General features: G+C 42.0%; 1 protein-coding gene across 2 annotated transcripts in view; it reads right to left on the reverse strand.

Annotated features, from left to right (window-relative positions):
* Nucleotides 1-1,303: 1,303 nt before the first annotated feature.
* Nucleotides 1,304-21,144, reverse strand: part of CDH1 (cadherin 1) — a 186,782-nt gene continuing 166,941 nt past the window's right edge. For both annotated transcript variants that reach the window (XM_085639938.1, XM_085639939.1), the window contains exon 16: nt 1,304-2,870. In XM_085639938.1, coding sequence (XP_085496064.1) covers nt 2,664-2,870 — 207 coding nt within the window. In that variant the 3' untranslated portion in view covers nt 1,304-2,663. The remainder of the gene's footprint in view (nt 2,871-21,144) is intronic.

Here is a 21,144-nt window from a genome sequence, read left to right on the forward strand (position 1 = left end):
ATACTAGTGAAATGTCCAACTAACTAGAACGTCCCTGAAACCTATGGTTTTTCAGTGAATTCCTAATGTTTTTTTAAATGCTAATTTCGAACTAGAACGTCCCTAAAACCTATGGTTTTTTCAGTGAATTTCTAAGCTTTTTTTAAATGCTTATTTCGAACTAGAACGTCCCTAAAACCTATAGTTTTTTCAGTGAAAATAATATATATACACACACACACACACACAGTGTACATTTACAAATTTACAAGATGGAAATTGGCAAATGTTAAATCCTTAGCTCAAGACCTTTATTTCGCTTATATTCAAGTTTATTTTGGAAAGGTAGATTTATATTTGTAATGGCATCCATAGTTTCTATATCGGTGAACTATTATATGTTTTGAGCAGGATTCGATCCTAGGGATAATTTACCTGTGTGTTTTACCCTTTCTCCGTGAGCTTGTTTGAATTCCTACCACAGTGGTGTCCCTGCCTGATCTCGATCTGATTTTCCACCGTAGGGCCATCCCGTTACGTTGGCCGATTGCTTGACTTTGCAGTACCTCATGACATCATCTTAAAAAGAGTGGAGTTGTTTAGTAGTACTTTCTGGCTTCTCTAATCTGAGGGTTCAAAGGAACAGGCCCAAACAGTTTACGGCAAAGGAACAGGCCCGAACAGTTCATGGCAGTACGAATAATTTTATATCTGCTTATAAACCAACAGAGCAAGAAACATCAAACAGGAAGAGGCAGACAACGCATGACAGCTTAGTCGGAACCCTGGCATGATAGAATGATGAGAAGGCAATGTTGGCTAGGGCGTACAACTACAAAATGTATTTGCAATGTTATAGCTTTGTGCAGTTGATAAGCAAGGATGAGAGGGAATGCGCTTGTGAACAGCACAACTGTGCTGAACAGGAAGGTGGGTGTACAGTGTATGAAACTAGTGTTCTAGACATTGACAAATGCTTTCAGTGAACATACACCAGTGGTCACAACAGAGCGAGTGCTTAAGGGAGTTGCAGCCACCACAAATCAATCAGAGTAACCACCACTAAACAGACAGGGCACAGGACGAACTGTTACATTAAATAAACACTGAATGAACGAAGAAGCTCCTGGGTAAGAACAGAAAAGAAAACGTGACCCAAAGGAGTATTTGGAAATGTTCATATCTGGACTTGAGAAGTAGGAAGGAAAGAGCTAGCAAGTGTGCTGATGGCCAAAAAAGGCAAACCTAGTTAACACAACGTTCACAGAAACTAAATGGATCAGACACCTGACGCATAAGCTGTATGGAAATAAGGAGCAAACACTTTATTTTAAAAAAGTATCACTTTATTGATTTATTTTCATACAGTGACATTAACACGTGACTCTTAAAAGCATCCTTGAAAATTAGAGCTTCTGAGAGCGCTTAATAAATCCTATTTGTATGGCACAACTGCAAAGAGAAAGACATGTCCACCCGTGAATTGTATGAATACATATATATTTATATGTATACCTATGTTTTTTTTTCAAGAGCTATATAATAACCATTTGTTTTGCATTTCCAAACATACAAAGTTAATTTGTATTATTAACATCATAAGGTCATGCCAAAATATACTCTTTGGTATATTACAAGCAAGAATCAAACGTTCCTATCGCCGACCAAGTAAGTGGGTTACATCCAGCAAGAACCACAAATTGGCATTTTAACCATGACCAAACTTACTCTAATTTAAGTGGCACTTGCTTTAGCGATCATATGTAGTGCAACAGAACAACCAACATTTTACATAAGTGAATAAGTATAAACAGGTGAAACTATGGAAATCCCATCAATTGATTCAACAGTAGTTCAGAGCAAATCTGCATTCATCATAGAGACAACGGCTGCACTGCAGAAACAAACAAATATAGTTGCTGATTTGAAGAGAGATTGACTCCTAGCTAATTGCACTTTCTGGTATATCTCAAAGATCTCCACTGCATCATAGGTACAACCTTGGTAAACCTCTCATCACAGCTAGTGGAAAAAAGGCAACATCTGTCAGGATTCATTTAATCATGTAACAACTGTAAAATCATCTTTGGTTTTTTTTACTGCCCGATGTACAAAAGATAGAAGCATAAAGCCTAAATATTTATATATATATATTTTACGATTAAAAGATATTACAAAAACTCCAGACCCTGTAAGCAATACAGCAATAATACAAAAATACAATTCTGGCAAATTATGACAACTACAAAAGTTAGGAAAATTCTGTAAATGAGTGCTGGCAACGTACTAAATGCTATGGGATATATCCACGTGAAAGACCAGAATAAAGTATCGGATAACCTCCTGCAATCAGCTAAAAATGTTTTAAAAATAGAAACAAGTGGTATTGTCTCCATACAGTACAAAAGAGGAAGCAACACTCCACTAGAATAATATCTCCTGGTACATTAGATAATAAAATAATTCAGCACAGCATTTTCTTTGCACAACTTAAACACATTTTTAACACATAGGAGAAATATTTTCAGCCAAATAAAATGGCACACTATCGCAAGGAAATCCATCAAGAAACATTTTCATAGTGCTGGTTTTTGCAGCTGCCAAGAGTGTATATGGCTTGCTTCCGACAACCTTTGTCCAATGAAGGTGGCCATTTTGAAATACTTGCAGAGGCTTTTCTGTTTTTAATCCTCATCACCTCCATACATATCAGCCAGTTTTCTAAAACGTGGGCCCCAGTTGTTCAGGCAGTTGTAGTCTTGGTCCACGTCTGAGTTGGAGGAGTTCAGGGAGCTGAGGGATGCAGCCTCCGAGCCGCTGCCCTCGTAATCAAAGACCAGTAGAGAGTCATACGGTGGGGCTGTGGGGTCATTATCCGCAGCATTCAGATTCTGGATGGGGACAACATGATCGAGGTCAATACTCATAACATTTACGATCAGCATGCAGGCAACAGCAATCAATTTTTATCCCCCTACTACCTACTGAATGAGAAGAAAAGACATTTGAATCTGTGCCCCCATTATTTAACTTTTTAAAAACAAAATATCAACCTTCTCGGCCTGTGGATCCTCAACAAGCCTTTCTTTATGTACGGGGGATAGGAAAAGGATTTCATGCAGATCAGGGGTGCCAAAAGCTTCTGAATAAAATCCCTTTATAAAGCTGCACCTGCAACAGGTCAAATTCAAAAGACTTATCGGACTCTAGTAATGCAAGTCACTGTCAGGCATCTCCCAATTCATGTTACATGTAATGGTAGGGATGAGTCCCGTCAGAAGTTTGCAAGCTACTGAACAGTCGCACAGAACATTTTTATTACATGGCAGTGCCCTGGAGATAAATACAAGTATGTGCAAACTGATTGTAAGTAACATAGATTATACTTTAAGATTATTTTTAATTGACAGACAACCGTGAGCATTACAGGACTGCATATCCTACCATTCACCCTTTTATGGTTCAATATCCCACTGTGCCTCAATCATACAAGGCATCACACCCCTGACACCCTAAAAAAGACATACCCTTTAGATATTGAAGCAAGCAAACTATAATCCTGATGATTTGCCCAGCTACCACATAGTAAATTCCCATGCCTGGTAAGAACATCATGAAGGCAGGAATAAGCATGCCACACAAGGATTCAGACAACAGTGCAGCATACAGACAGCCCCAACCAGAGGACACTCTCCTTATTACATACAGAGCTGAGCTCAGAGTCTCATGTTGTAGAACTCCGGTGTAGTATTCAATAAAGGTGACTGAGCTAGACCTCTGCAACACTGTCTTTTGCAGATGGCCTTAAACTGCCTGAGCCTCCAATGGTTGTCTTGCCAGCTCCCAAAATACCTACCTAACTGGTCCAAGTGAAATCGAAATCAAAATGTATCCGGGTAACTGTGCCACAGCTAAATTATGGATCCTCTCACTGCCAGAATTTTTATACTTTACAAGGAATCTCTGCTCATACTCCAGGCTGACATGAACATCAAACATGGTCAGTACTCAGACAACACTTTACTTTTCAAACTCGCCCAACAGACTCATCAACCATCTAAAAGAACGGTCTTTCCACCATCTAAAGATTGGGTTCAAATGACTTTCCTGAAGTTGAAATCCATGAAAACAGTTCTTATGATCTCCACCGACAAATAATAAAGAAAAGATTCTCTGCAAGCACCCTTGACTGATTCACCATTAACTCGAAAACAGCATTGCAGCACCTTCTTCAAGGCCCACAACACTAAGGACAGACAACCAGGCACCAGTTCTCGCTTCTCTGGAAATTCAAAACGTACGTCCCAGAGCATGACTTCAGAGCCAAAAGGCAGCAACAGCTCTTTCATAGCTATACAGCTGCAATGTCCTGTCAATTGGTATCTCAGAAATCTACTTCATGTTAATAAAAACATCAAAAATGCACTACTTAGGCTCATCAAGGGATTGAGAATGTATGACTGGATGGTTCCTCCACCTCGCTTCCAAGAACAAAATAACTTCAAAATCTGCTGCACCATATTCAAGACTGGTACCTCCAATATAGCAATCAAGAGCTTTAGGACAGACAGACAGACAACATTGTTAGGAAGTAAACTAAGAAATGCAAGAAAGAACCGTAAGATCAGTCCTGAGATCTGAAATACTTTCACTTGTTCACTTCAGGTACAAAACTGAACACCATCCTCATCAAGAAAAACTTCATCCAGAAGTAACTGCTTTTATTGTTTTCCACATGTGAACACAAAATAAGAGAATCCATCCCATTTTCAAGCATGCCTTGCCTACCCTCACTTTCTACCTCTCCTTACTATTTTAAATCACTCAGTTTATAGCTAGGTGTGTTTTTCTTTTAAAAAGTCTTTCAGAGTCACAGGCTACTCGGTCACTCCTCCCTTATTTGGAAATGGGCATGGGCACACACAACGTGAGACTATTTTTCGCTCAGCGGGTGAGAGCAGTAGAGAACAGCAAGTGAACACAGTATAGCACACGTGTATTGTGAAAAGAATGTGGCAAAAAAGAAAGATAAGCAGTTAGAGTCACGTTCCGTGCAGGAGGGTGGGTGCATGTGAATCTACAGCACTACAAGCTATAAACAGATGTTTACAGGGTAACATTTTCTGTTTGTAGCATGTGTTGCTGTAGATACACATGCTCTGCAAAGACAAAAGCAGTACCCGCTATATGCTGTGGCTAGCATATGGGTAATGCAGATGTCTAAAATAATGTCCTTATGAATGTCTGCCCAACCATTGCCTGCTGTCTGGCTAAGATATTCACACAATAATGCTTGGTAAAAGTGTGTGGGATTGACCAAGTGGCTGCTTTACCTAGATCAACTAGCAGGATGTTGCCCAGAAACGCCATAGTTGCTGCTTTCTTGTATGTAAAGTGTACACTGGGGGTAGCAGAGAATGCTCTCTTGGCCTTGAGATAGCAAAATTAGATGCACTTGACTAGCCACCTGGCAATACCGGCTTTGGAAACCCCTTGTGGGTTTTGGCAAAGGCTATAAACAAATGGTCAGCTAACTCCCACTGGCCTGATGTGATTTTCTTCCAACGGGGAGGGAAATCGTGCTGTTTCCGCGTGCCAGGTGTTGTGTGATTGGTGGGAAAGAGCCAGGTTTTGGACGTGGAGGCCACCTTGCCGGAGCCGCCTCTAACCCTGGTGGTGTTGTTGTTGCTTGCTTGTGGAAGGAGTGTTGCTGCCTCTGGTATGAGGGGGTGGAGATCAGGTAAGTGGCCTTTGAGCCTTATCAAGCCTGCTGCAACCAAAAGTAGCCTCTGGCCAATAGGGGCTGAAGCACATGGATTTGTCAAAGTCTGTATTCTGATTTATTTTCTCCAGCATCTTGTCAACCTGTGGCTCGAACATATGTTCAACTTCGAAGGGCATGTTGAGGAGATGCTGTTGGACCTCTGGCTTGAAGCTAGAAAAGGGTATCCAGGTGTAACGTCTAATCGATATGCTGGTACTGACCCCCTCAGGAAGCTGTGCCTGTGGCAACAAGGGCACAGTGGTGTTGGAGATAGTTTTGCCCCTCTGAGACTACCTACTCTGCAGTCTTCCTGAATTCTTCTGGGAGTAGCTGGACTAGCTCTGGCATCTAGTCCAACCATGCCCTGTCATAGCAGAAGAGGAGAATGAAGGAGTTGGCTATCCTTCGGTGGGTAGAGCCTCCTACTGGAACCCTTTTGCTGGCAGCCTCATCCTTCTTGTTCTCCTTATCTGTCAGCGGAGTTGCCCATGGCGTGACAGAAGCCGGTGCTCTCAGGGGGGGGTCGACGTCCTAGTTGGCCCACAGCTCATCTGTAGGTCCTGGGTAAAAGGGTCCCTCGTAAGGGTTGGCAGAATTAAAGGAGCTGCCAGGAACATAAGAGGAATTTGAGGATCCCTCTCATATTGAAGGCGGTGAGCGACGAGGTGGCAAAGTAAGAGAAGGAGGTGCTGGTGGAGAAAGGTGTTGGAGCGGGACAAATCTAGGGGAAAGGGGCTTGTGCCCATCGCTATACTTTTTAAGCTTAGGAGTTGGAAGGAATTCTGCAGGAAGGTCCTCCTTGAATGTTTGCTCCCTCTTCTGACTCAGTAGATTGCAGCAAAAGTGGATTAATCTAAATCTACCCAGTCAGGGGATGGAAAACGTTTATTTTGCCTAGCGTCCAATTCCTCCAACAGCCTTTGAAGAATTGGTTTCTCTGAGTTGTGGCAGCCAGTTGAGGGAGTATTCGAAATCGAAAGGCTTCGGAATCTAGGGCTGCTTTGGTGCCAGAGTTGAAAGGGCCTTTAGCTTACAGTGAAGTAGAGGCTTGTGGAGGATCTTGGGGCTTGATGGCTGTGGAGGGTCGATGCCCGAGGGAGGAAGCTTTGTCAGCTCAGAGGCTTTTGGTCTGTGCTGACTGGAGCCCAAAGGTGGCAGTGGCCCTAAAGATGTAAAGGCTTCAATATGGGTCTTGACACCCAGCCCCCACGAGTGCGGTGCTCTGCCTCCATGTAAGGTGTCCTCAGAGGCCTCGTGTGTGGATTGATGCTGACCATACCCACGACACTGCCAGAGATCTAAGCTCGATGACATGTGGTCATGGAGATCAAGGGAGCCTCCTGTTTTTCCTCCTGGTTCGAGTTGGACAGAAAAGGGTGTTTATTCCACCCCCTAATGGGCATAAGCCGAAGGGTGTTGCAGAGAAGAACGCCGATGACAAAGCTTTTTCCCCAATCGTAAGTGTTGAATTTGACCATGTGGGCCAGAATGAAAATGTGGAGAACACGTCGAGTCTTGGAGCCCTGTCTGTGCACTTCCAAACCAGATGGCGGCAAATAAACAAACAATATACCATGGAGGGTGAGAACGTGGGGCGACCCAATATACCCTTGGAGGCTTCGGCAGTTCAAACAGTGTCAAGTCAAGGTGCCTACAAGGGATTTTGTTTGAGAAATATGACTTCTAGTTTATTGTACTAGAGTTGCTAAGTGGTTCAGTCTAATCAGATCTTGAGCCAAAAATTCATCGATTTACACATCCAATGAATGAACAGAGAAGAACAGAGAAAAAACACGGGGATATCTTTTTGTAAATATACAAATTAGTTTTTATATATAAATCAAATTGAAAAAGGTACAATTAGACAGAAGTTAATTCAGCAATAGATCATGAAAGCGGTATAGTGCAATTTATCCTACAGCTCATGAATAAAAACATCTATTCCAACATAATCAAAAAAGTGACATATCTCCTGATACAAATAACAGTAACTTAAGTACATTGAATATTTAGGAAGTAGATGATAAAGTCGACGTTTCGGTCTTTCATGGCAGTCAAATTAGCTCAAATATAGCAGCCACCATCCACAGGCACTCAGGGATGGACTCCCGTTTGGACAGTTCCTCCGCTTACGGAGAAATTGTACCAGAAGGGAAGGTTACTTCCTCGAGGCAAAAAAACTGAAAGAAAAATTGCACTCACGAGGTTACCCAAACAAACTTCTAAAAAGATCACTCAAGCGGGCATGGTATAATAACCGTGACGCATTGTTGGAGGTGAAACAAAAGGCAACGCAACCCCATCTGGTGTGTGTGACAACTTTTGGTACAGCAACGAATAAGATCAAGAAAATAGTAAACAAGCATTGGACTTTACTTGCCTCACTCACAGAACTGGCTGAGGAACCGTTTTTCTCTTTCAAAAGGGGTGCAAACTTGAAAGATAGTCTTGTTCATGCATATAAAATGCCAGAGACTAATGTAGTGGGAAATAGGAGGCAATTGATGCCCATAACAGGGCACTACAAGTGCAATAGTTGTGCGGCTTGCACTACTACTAATAACTCAAAAACTTTTGAACTCAATGGTCAAATAATCGCCATTAAGCACTTCTCCAATTGTAACATCAATAAAGTTGTTTATTGTATTCAGTGCCCATGTGGCCTGATTTACATAGGCAAAACGACGCAAGTGGTTAAAAAGGCATTCTTCAGCACCAGTCGAGGATTCGATGTAAAGTCGAGAATGCGCTACTTTTAAAACATTTTGGCCAAGCGAAACATACAGAGAAAGATATGGTCTGGTGGGTAATAAACATGGTAAAGCCAACCATCAGACAGGCTAATGCTGACCAGATCCTCACATTGAAGGAAAAACGCTGGATTTGTCGCGCAGACCGCATTAAAAAGGGCCTTAACTCAGCTACTGAGATGATGCATACACTAGCATGCATGACAAAGAGAGATGATGTATATTTGAACTTTATGTCACTGTCTCGAGATGTTTACAGTGTTAGACTCATCTCTGACGTAGATTGTAAGCGCTGCTAAACATAGTTGGTGTCTTGAGATAATATACGGTAGCAGCGTGAGGATAAATGTAACATTGTTAGTCTCGCCTCTGGGATAGATTGTAAGCGTTGCTGAACACATTTGAAATTGAGATAATTTGTGGCAGCAACGTGAGGATAAATGTACCCATGTAATTTTTACTTTTAAAGGGTACGCTACAACATCATAGCCGAATAACTATTATGTTTTGATATATTGAAGTAACAATCCGCATTTGTATATCATTTTTACACACCTATTACTCTGAAAAAGATGGCTCTAACTGAGAATGGTAATTTAGGGAAGTTATAGCAAATGTAAGTAATTAAATAATTAGCCTGTGCCTTTAACCCAAAAAAACTATGTGTAAGACCCATGATATAACAAAAGTGATAAAATCAAAGTGACTGATCCATATATTATTTTTTGTGTCATCGACTAACTAGTGCACGATTATAACTTGAATACATTGATCAGAGATAGGTTAAGATGGCCGCCATGTTACGAGACCTAACACCTTAATACTTCCGGGTCTAAAGTTTAAAAGTTTCAATTTTCGGGTCTTTAGGTATAAGACAAACCGGCTTAGCCGGCTGTAATTTAGATCACTGCCACAGGACTGAACGCCCGTGTGCGAGCTACTTAGAAGTGCATGTAAGTACATCTACAAAATATTCTCCAAGGCTCGGAGACTATACAGAGAGCGGTATTTAATTTAGTCCCAGGACCGTGTATACATGGTCCGATACGCTGCCAGCATATAATCATCGCAATGCAGTTATTTATTATCGGCACAGTTATTTGAAGGGGGACACGTTTTTGCTAATACTCTCTAGGATGTCTTTGTGAATGTCATTTAATAGTACGAAGGGCTAATAATCGGCTTGGGCATTCAATGGGTGACATATCCTGAACCAATACCCCCTGGGACGCCTCTTTGAAATAGTTAATTCACAAGTGGCAATATGAAAATGCATAAGTTACGTGAAATTATATTTTGTCTTTCCCAGTTTCAAGCGGGGCTGTGAGATCAGTGTTCAGCCACTGTTTACCATTTTTTAACGTCAGAAAACAATGTTTTTTTTTTTTATAGCTCTGTTTATTGGTACAGTTAAGCATGATGGTCGTTAAGAAAACAATGTCTTTAATCGGCACACCACAACTGAATGTCAGTTAATAAAACGAAGGATTAATAATCCTAAAGGCATCTTCTGGTGCTACTGGAAACCTGTTAACTAGATGAGCAATGCCCCCCGTACTTTCTTGAACATAACGCAAGAAGTACATCAGTAACACAATGATTAGTGTGTGATTTCACTTGTGTCTTATAGCGAACGTCCTGACATTTGAAATCTTGAGGCAAATTTGGTCCTCCTTGAGACTGTTACCACCTTGCTGGGCCGATTTTAACTACCGGAGTAGGTACGTTTGATATTCAGCTTGAGAGCAGTCATAAGATTACACTGAACAAATGTGCTACCTCCCTTAATAATATCTTCACATTCTAATCTTGCAGTGATAGCTCAGATTGATTCCTTTTGAAATTGAATTAATCGTGCAGGGTCCAATTTTAGAAAACTGAATCCCAAGTAAACAATGTACAATGTACTTCTAGTATCGCTTGGGTGATGGGCACTATCCTGGTTTACTCCCTCTGCAGAAACTGAATTTAGATCCGAATACATTTCTGTTACAACTAGAAAACCATAAATCAGTATGTTGGTTTAATTTGGTTGCCACTTTCATTATTATTTTCTCTTTGTCTCTACACTGGTTATCTTTGTTAACTGTTGTATCAATTGACCACAGTTAAGTTCAGTTTTCATAAATGTAATTGTATGCATTATGTTTACATAGGGGTCTTTACTATATGCAATACTCATCATCCGGAAGATGGTCTGACGGACTAATTCCACGAAAGACCGAAACGTCGACTTGATCATCTACTTCCTAAATATTTATTGTACGTAAGTGACTGTTATTTGTATCAAGAGAAAGGTCACTTTTTTGATTATGTTGGAATAGTTGTTTTTATTCATGAGCTGTAGGATAAATTGCACTATTCCGCTTTCATGATCTATTGCTGAATTAACTTCGGTCTGATTGTACCATTTTCAATTTGATTAATATATAAAAACTCATTTGTATATTTACAAAAAGATATCCCCGTGTTTTTTCTCTTTTTTTTCCCTCTGTTTTTCTGTTCATTCATTGGATGTGTAAATCGATGAATTTTTGGCTCAAGATCTGATTAGACTGAATACTTAGCAACTCCAGTACAATAAACTAGAAGTCCTATTTCTCAAACAAAATCCCATGTAGGCACCTTGACTTGACAATATACCATGGAGTCACTGACCATGCGCATTGCCAACTAAGGGAGGAGTAACAGTGCATTCCGTGACTCGAAAGACCATTCTCGAAGACAAACAACTAAATGGCAGGAGCATGTGTATCTACAGCTACCTGTGCTATGAACATTAGTTTATAGCAAACATTTTCTTTTCAAATGTCTTTTGCCTTTTAGGAGCACTTTACAATATATTTCTACAGAGTTGAGAAAAAAAAAATCTTTTCCATTTCAACAAGGTTGCTGTAAATATTCTATAGTCGTGTGTATGCAGTCCATGGATGGCAAGAGACTCCATGTCCAGTGTGATTCTTTCAGGCGGTCTCAGGCACCCGACAGCACTTTCTATGGTGGAACACTGAAAACCAGGATGTATAATCAAAAAATGGAAACTGTAACTTTCAGAATGTCAAATGCAGTTTGCTGTCAGTCGAAGTGTGTCAATGAAAGAAAACACTGACCTCCGTAAAACATTACGCTATATGGAAGCTTGCAAACTTCAGTTGTCAGACTGGTTTCAAAGAAATGAGTACACAAAAGGCATGCATGCAGTGTAAACAAGAAAATTTAAACACCATAAACACACTTCTGTCTCCATCTTTCCTTTCTTTCTTGGTCTTGGCCCTTAGCTGAACTGACCATGCACATTATTTGACAGACATTAGATGGTGGGCAATTGGTAAAGTAGAGTGGGTCCAGCCCAAAATCCCATACCAAGCTAGTGCTAGCCTATTTCCCAAGCCACTTTTCCTCTTCTGAATGCAGTCTTGCATGCAGCGGTCAGAGGCTGGGAAATTCAATCATATTATAACTACTCTGAAACAGATTCTTGGGCTTCTATTGCCGCTCCATATTCGGTTTAAAACTTATGTATCTCTTATAAAAATGGGCATAACAATGATTCTATGTAAACATAAGTATAAAACTATGGGTGGGACATGTGGTTTACATAAGAGGGTGATGGGCAGACTGGAAGTACTTACATTTCGCAAAACAGCCATAATGGCATTTTCTTACAGTCTTTCCATGCAATATCCATTTAAAAACCTTTACCACCACCACCATGGCATATGCTGCACTTCTTGTGTACAAGAAAAGATGGTAAACGTAGATGTGGTATTTTCTTTCTGTGATTTTAAATTTTCCTCCTCATTTATGCTTTTTAAAATTCAACTCTGTCATAAGATTGCAGTTCGGCAATGTTTATGTAGCCAATGATTTATTCTTTAATGCAAGACGGTCAAGAAAAGAATCCTGTGAGATGAATTGGGTCTCTTTCATTTAAACTAACCTCACTAATGACACCTAATAAGAAACCAAAGAGCATTAAAACTAACATTCATGTTTCCTCAAGTAAAGCGAGGAGAAAAGATCACAGGAGAGCATTCACTTGACAGAAAGACGGCAAATCATTCAGTGAAGTGGAACATTGAATGGTCTTCTACGCCAATCTCGGTCTGGCACACAAAATATTTTCTTTAAAAAAAAATCAATTTGTTTATAAAAACAATACAGCTGGAGGGGTGGGAGCGGGAACACATTTTTATAATTTAGCAGCATTCCCCTATGGCTCCTAAACCGCTTACAGTCCAAAGTGATATGAGCATGAACCGAGAATATTTCAGCCTGCAGCAAGTGATGTTGCAATTTTAGAGCTACTTGGAATAGTGATAGGGTGATGGGTCTTTTGAAACAAACAAGCTCTTGGAAAGTAGCATGGATAAAGAGCTGGATGCGTGAATGCTTAATAAACTTTCCTGGGTTTGAAACGAGTGATGGCAATAAGCAATCAATTGCAAGTCTTGGTGCAATTGAGTGCAGATGTAGAGGCCTCAACTTAAGAGCAGTGGCAGATACATTTGCCAGTGTAATAATGAATTAAACTGTTTTTCCACACTGTCAAAGAGGTCTTCTGAGAATCCTAGAAGATAGTTCCACAGCAAGAGGCGCCACACAGAACCTGTGGCCACCTTTTCACTTTCTATAAAAAACAAGTATTAACAGATTGCATTGTTGCCTAAATCACAGATTGTAAAGAGTGAGATAAAGAACAAACATGGCTGTCAGAATGGATTGGAATACACCTAGAACAAGCAATACTCAGCGCAAAGTACTTAAAATGCACTTGCTCAGCTGAGTGTTGTTAGGGGATATATTGATCAGTCCCTTTTGCAAGCCAGCTACAGCCACACCAGCAAGGATTAGAGTGTCCAAGCACAGCACACATCCCAAAGTTTGAGACACATCATTTCTTGAATATCAACTAATGACAGCTACAGGTCAAAAAAAAGAAAAATGTTCGGATACCCGTGGATGATGGAAGTTTATTGAACATGCAAAAAGAACAATTGATGGACAGAATGCAGAACAATGTCATACATTCACCCCAGTACAGATATCTGGGCCTAATCCATCGTTTTTTGCTCCCCATGCCAAATACAGTTTGAACCCAGCCATACGCAAATTAGTCTTGACCCTGTGCCCAATGACAACAGTCCAGTCCAAACTGCCAGGCCAGGTCCTCCCTGAACTGGAAACAAACATCCTAAGACCGGTTTCGGAGTTTCACCGCCATCAGCCAGGACAGCCTGATTCCAGTGGTATGGAGTTTGAGCCCTGTCCATCTCCTTGTGTTTGCTTTGTTTGCCCCAAGTTGGCAGGGTATGCCCAAACGTGGGTCCCTTGCTCACTTTGCCACTGGATTCAAGCTAGCCTGGCAGATGAGGGGTGTTGCACCGAAACCGGTCCCAGGATGCTTGTTTCCGGTTCAGGGAAGACCTGGCATGGCAGTTCAGGTTGGACTGTTCCCATGAGGCACAGGGTCAAGACTGATTTGCATATAGCTGGCTCTAAACTGAGGTGGCGAAGTGAGCTAAAGGACGATGATGGATTCAACCCAGATCTGTGACAGGGGTGAGTGTCTGAAAAGTTTCAGCGGTCCGTCTATCATCTCCTTGTGTTTAGTTTATTAAACATATCATTAACCTGCGGCAGGTGCAGAGACATCTGCTTGTAATTTAAATCCAACTCCCATGTTTTTAACTGCCTTAGCCAGACTATGGCAAGCACTCACTTCTAAAGTGATAGAAAATGGGACCAGAGAGTTCAGGTAAGCCACTGACCTCCATGAACTCAGTTTTGCACTGTCTGAGCTGTAGCCAGGAGTTGCCCATCCAGTCACCAAATGCGGTGGTTTGTTGAAGCTGCTTCGCAATAAAACCAGTTTCCTGTTAGCATTAATATTTTAATGGAAACTATAGGATCAGATAAGATAGACCACAGGATAGACTTTGAACAAGAGGGTGAATGACTGTAGAGCCCAGGAGAACATAATGTACTTGAAGAAATTCTGAAGTATTTAAGGGTTTTAAGGGGTGATATCGCTTCGACAAGAACTCAAGGCAGTAACCCGGATCCCACATCCCTGGAGTCAAGTGAACAAAAATAGGGCACTCACACTTCTAATTTCCATTGCCATCCGAAGATCATCTAAAAAGAAATCTGGATACATTGAGTGCCCCGATAAAGGACGGAAGTCGATATGAAATTTTTCTTAACATCCCAAACCACCCACATCCTTATGACACTGGATCATCCAAGCATTTTTGAGTAGCTTAAATGCTAAGGAAAAAGATGGTTGGAAAACTGGCAGCATCCGCTGAATTAAAGAAAGGCATTGGGCGATTCTATAATTACCTTTTTTATCCTCCTCTTTTTAGGACCATACAGATGCCACAAGAAATCACGAATAGACCTAGATTTTAAATCACTGAAGGAGTCAATGACTGAATGATCTCCTCAAGACTAGGATTGAAAAGAGCCAGACCGGTCCATTAAGACAACAGTTGCCCTTCAGCCAAAACTTGGACAGTAGGCTACGAATTTGCAGGTGGTAGGAGACAAAGCACAAGAGCAATGCACCAGATGTTAAGCATAAAAACAAAAGCTAAAAGCTTGTGCAGTTTAGAGTGTAGCAAGACAACAGATAGAGGGCTCTGGTTGGGATGGCTTTATATAATCTCTTGTCATGCTCAATGGATGAAAGAGGAGCAGAAAAAGCCTATTTTTAGTTTTCATAGTCAAGTACTTACTCAAGATACTACTGTACTGAAATAATTATCCCCTTGGGCCCTGGAGAAAGGGAGCTTACTTGGTCTTCCGCTTGTGAATAAGTTATGAGGTTCTCTTGGTACTTCTTGTGTGGGGAGCAAAGGGTTGGTAGGTGAAAGTTTTCACTTCCCTAAGATGCCTAGAAGTTCAATTCAGTATTGCACCTTGTGAGACTCTGGCAAGTTCCCCTCAGTGCGTACACTTGATGAGTATATTTAACAACAATAAAAAAGGAGAACCATATAAAAACAAAAACATAATTCCCCACCTTGTACTTTCCAGGTATCTTTTTTCATGATGACAAACTGCAAATGGCAGCATCAAGCAGTCCTTACAGAAAGTGCGACTTCTACTCTCTTACCTGTAAGGGATGTGGGGTTGACCCCTGTAACTTATGACATCTTAGTCATGTCTAATCAAGCCTCCCCCAACAGTGGCTGCTGGGTACTCTCTGCAAGTTCCAACCACGGAGTCGGAGAGAGGCCACACAGGTTTGCGGTATGAGCTCCGTCAGCTACAAATGGTAGCTGTGACAGAATATCCCTACTCCTGACTCATGGAGCATGTCCCTTTAATCTTTGGTGATTGGAAATAAGAGGAATACCCCCTCTGCCAGTTAAGGCACCTTAGCGTGCGCCGCACATAGACGGCTATACACACTCTGCTAGACCTATCCTCTCACCTTCCACTTTCTTGGTCCTGATGAAAGCCAGCCCCAGTTTCCAGGCACTGGCTGAAACATGTTGACCCCACTGGATGGTGGCGGCCATTGATACCTCCTTAGCCATCCCCTGCCTCTTTTTAATGCTGCCCATGGCCCATTATTAAATAATTCTAATTGGTTTTTGGGACCATAGGGACAGCTTTTTAAATTTACACACACTACACCATCACTGCACACTCACCTGGACAATAAACCAGCTCCGTTGCAATTGCAGGCGTCGCAGCACACTTGGGGTACATTCGGTACCCCGAGTGGGGGCCGATGAAGCATGCCACCAACTAGGCTGGCGGGTGAGGCCTTTCTTAAAAACCTAAATGGTTTCCCTTGACTAAAGAGACTATTCTGTTTCTTCATATCTACATACACTTATCCCCCTCGACCGTGGGGCTAGTTCCTTTTGATTTTCTACATTTGTACTCAGGCGAATTGAACCAGCTTCCTTTTTTCCTCTCTTTGATTTATGTAATACTCTCTGCAAGTAGCATAAGACTTATCTTGTCCCCTGCGGTCAAAATGTTTGGAAAACAAGGCCTAGAGGATCAGGTCCAGAAATGGTGAAATCTTTTTTAAAAGTGCACTCAAAGGCAGTGCAAGGACTAAATGTAGTTGATAATGTGAACACTGGGGTAGTGTGCTGGCTCTGCCAAAAGCAGCAAAGCAGTTTCCTAAGAAGAGACATACTTTCCGAGGCGAAGACGGTAGGCAAGGAGGCACGTTCTTCTGTGGAGCTCATTTAAGAGTAGAGGACTCCCTATCCAAAGTTGGTTTCACCTTCTCTTGTTGACTAATGGAGCAACAAGGGATGCATTAGAGAGTAAAGTCCACAATGAATGCAAGCGTGAAAAGGAGATGGATGCCCAGAACAGCATCCCTCATGAACGGCAGGGATACATCACTAAATGTCCTGATATCCTGGAATACAGTTGGTCTTTTCTTAAATAATGGGATTGTTTAGAGTAGCTCCATATAGCTCACCAGAATAGAATACCACAGTGGTTTTTATGTACCTATCCAGTAGCAAAGGAAATACAGAGTGACTCCGTGATGGAAGCAGTGAGCTGTTTTGTGGCTTGTACGCTTTCTGCTCTCCCCTATCACAATCTGAGAGACCCAGAAACTACGTCTTGGAGTTGTTAAATGAGCAACATAGTGCCCAGCATGTACCACGTGTCTCTGCAATATCCAGTCCACCTGACAAATATATTCTGTGGGACTATCCGACTCCAGTATTGATTATGCCAAGCCAACTTGGATTCTTCCCGAATGGGGTGTCTAATTATAAAGAGTCGTATAAAGTTGTTGCTGAAATGCATGGGGTGTGCTTCTGCAAAAAAACGCTGATACCAACATAACATTGGTTAATTATGCCTAAATACTCCCAAGTAGAGGAACTTATCATATGTTATAAGAACCCCAGATACACAACACAATCCAATGCGCAAACAATGGTTCAAAAGCTTCCATGTCCCAGACATTCCCATAAAAAGACTGACCTGTAAACTCATGGCTACCTCAAGGTAAACATTGGCCTTGTGGTATTGGGGCTACAATAAACTTTGCCAAGCATGCTACTGTGAGAACGAGGATATAGGTCAAGAAATAATCCTTCCATGTGAAAGCTGACAAAACCTAGAATAAGGAAAATTGTACTTACCCTGCAAGCATCCATTCATGGCAAGTAGTGCTGTAGATTTACATACTGTGCATATTTCTGCCATCTAGTGTTGGGCCTGGATGTGTGCAAGTTGTTTTTCTTCAACAAAGTCCTGAGTCGCAAGGTAGTGTAACTCCTCCTCTTGCTGGTAATGCTCATCAGTGCCATTGTTAGATTGCATTCTTGCACTGCAGGTGAGGGTGGAATGTGAAGTGAAGCAAAGTATTGAGAGATGTTCATGCAAAAGAGGAAAAGAAAGTAGCAAATGACACTGCAACAGACCGAGGCGTCTGGGGAAGATGGTGGGTGTAGGAAAGTGCCCATTTTTGACATGGTCACCTCCTCTTTTTGCCTGGTATTTGATGTGATTTCGATGGAAGTGTGTTGGGTTTCTTCTAATCAAGTCCCCAGTGCCAGATCTCTTTCCCAAAACTGTATAATTGTATCCAATTGGCAATTCCTTTAGTCCTCCCTGTAAGTCCATAATAAATGGTTCCCCTGGTACCTAGGGCAAGGAGGCTAAAGATGGTACTTATGGACTGCAGCACAAATTGTGCCACCCTAAGGGAACTCTCACCAAACACATGCAGTCATTGCAGGCTGCGTGTCTTGATGCAGACAAAAGTGAAAACACAACATGGCACACATCCCTGTGTGCAATGCCAGCAGACACTGCAAACAGTATAGGTAAGTCGCCACTACAGCCTGAAAGCAGGATGCACTAAGCTACATGTGTGGACATACCTGCATGAGCAGATCTGCCCCTGTGCTGGTCAGTTCCAGTACTATCAGTACAAGTGATCATGGAACACATGTTAAGTTCATGTGCTGGACACTGGTGAAAACTAGTTACCCAGCTACATGATGGCTTCACTGAAACCAGAGGTTTGGTATCAAACATACGTATCAATAGGCCCACACGGATTCCAGTGTTGGATTTATTGGTACATGCACCCAGAGGGCACCTTAGAGGTGACCCCCTGAACATTTACCACCTACTGGTATGCTCACGGACTGGTCTGAACCAGCGTGCCACCACAGACTAGTTTCTGAACCACAAAGGGGTTACTCTGAGAAGGTCAGGGCACACCCTGCGGCAGGAACAGAGTGGTGCACCCAATGAAATATTTGCTTGTGTTATAAAAAAAGAATTTAAAGAAAAAAATTGTTTGTTGGCAATAAGAAGATTGCCTCTGTACAAAGAAAATGCATCAAATATTGGAAACACCTAATACAAACGCAATTTAGCGTTCCTACGTCAACTAAAGATTTTTCAATTTCCTCAAATAGTTAACTTGTAAATATATTTACTTAGGGTCTCCATTCATAGCTTTACAGGTTGTTTCTTTCCACGTCCACGATTTTAACTTGCCTGTATCTTGAGTAGCTAGTTGAATGTGTATGATTGAAATATGAATGATAAATTGATTGACTGATGTTTTTTTGGTTGCGTTTTTGATGTCTTTTAAGGATTTATGATGAGTTGTAGGGGGTAAAATCAGAATTGCTATTATGTTTTTGTTAAAAACAGATGATTTCTACTTTATATACAAAAATATTCTTATGTTGAATTTAATAAATATTTACAAATATTCGGCTAGACTACAAGAGTTAACTATTCCTTTGTTGGCAATCTCAATCTCCTCCTTTTAAATTAATTTTCTGGAGTTATTGAGAGACGTTTTTCGCTCGTAATTAACTAAGGCAGGTGGTATATCTCCCCTTTCGTTAGGATTCTTGTATTACTGAGGTCAGGAACAATGCCTGCTCTGGCGTTTACACACCCTCCCACAGGATGACCTGTGAATTAGCATGCCAAGGCAGGGAGCTTCAAGGGGCCCACCACCTTTGAAATGCAAATCTGGCTTCCCTCACAGTAAAGGACGAAGGATGCTGACCTCCCTTGACCAGGGTCCATTTGGCTCCGGGACAAGGCGAGAAAATTAGTAGTCAGAGAGGCATGTTCACCTTCAGGCAAGTTTCACCCATAAGGTGGGCTGCCCGAAGTAAATACGTAATTTCAGAGCCTGCCGTGTTGCTGATGACAAATTTAGGAACCCTGGGACAGGGTTCTGTCCATTTACCACTGGAAGTGGTCATATAGTGGATGTAGTGACCCCAGGAGTAAGTAGCCCATTGGCTCCTACCCCTACCCTGCACTCCTCCAGCGCCCCTAAATATAGTATTTAGGGTAGCCCCTGGAACCAGGAAATCAGATCCTGCTGACCAAAAGGAGGAGGACTGAAGAGCCGAGAAAAGCAAGAACTGAGGAAGAAGCCACTGACTTGTCACTAATACCTGGCAGCCTGTTTGCCTATCCTCGACAACTGCGCTAAAGTCGTCTTACCCTGTAAACTGCCGAGCCTCCAAAGCCTGTGAGGACTGCCAGCACTATTGCAAGGACTGAGGAACTCCCATGGAGCAGCGGAGCTGTTCCCCCCTGCATCCTGCAAGTACCAAAAACCAAGCTGTGATGGCTCTGGAACGCAACATCTGAAAGCACCATTGCACCCGAGACGCCTAGTCTGAGCTGATGAGGGCCAATGGTGCCAGCGTGGTACCCTGGCACTCCAGAGACAAAGCCCACCTTGCACTTGCCCACTGTGGACTTACAGGCTCCCTTGACCGCGAGTACTCCCGGTGACAAAAACCATATGCCTAAAGACACCTCTGCACCAGTCGCCCCTGGGCTGTGGAGAAGAGGACTAAATGTATCCCCATGCCCCAGAGCATCATGAGACCTAGGATCCTCTGTTAAATTAGCCCAACTTGCCTCTCAGTCCAAACCTGCAGCCTCTTTTTATGAAGACCGATCCCCATAGACTAATATTGGACACCCAACGCTATACTGCACCCGGACTCGCTAGTATCGCTGGAGGGGACCTGCTGGTGCTGTCTTGGACCTTGCCTCATACTCACCTTAAGTCCAGGAGACTGGTCTTGTAAGCCGCTGGACTCTACTTGTATGCCATATTTGTTTTTCCTCCCATAGGATAACATTGCAGCTTCTGGAAATTGCACTAAGCATCGACTTTTGAAAATTAAGTATTCCGATCTCGAAAAGTACTTACCTGATCGTATTGATTCCTCGGTCTAAATATATATATAAAGATAGGTGTTATTTTATAAATTGGTGTGGATCTCTATGAGTCGTGTGTGTGTATTTGCAAATGTCTAACAGTCCTCTTTGATAAGCCTAAGGCTGCTCGACTACACTACTCCCTAGAAGAGCACCTTCGGGATTATTAGAGCAAGCCCCTGTCCACTCATAAGGGAATACCTGGACTCTTTGCATGGTATACCTCTTCTTTGGTATACCATATGAAGAGTGAGTTTCCTACAGTGTGCACATGCAAAACTACAGCACCACATCGCACAAACTGATGCTTACAGGGTGAGTAACATTTTCCATTTGAGGCACGTGTGGCTGTAGATAAACATGCTGTATATAGATTGTGAAGCAGTCCTCCCAAACAGCAGTTGCTAACCTGTGGGTGATGCGGCAGATTGAAAG

Source organism: Triturus cristatus, chromosome 12, assembly GCF_964204655.1.
Source record: "Triturus cristatus chromosome 12, aTriCri1.1, whole genome shotgun sequence".
NCBI lineage: Eukaryota > Metazoa > Chordata > Amphibia > Caudata > Salamandridae > Triturus > Triturus cristatus.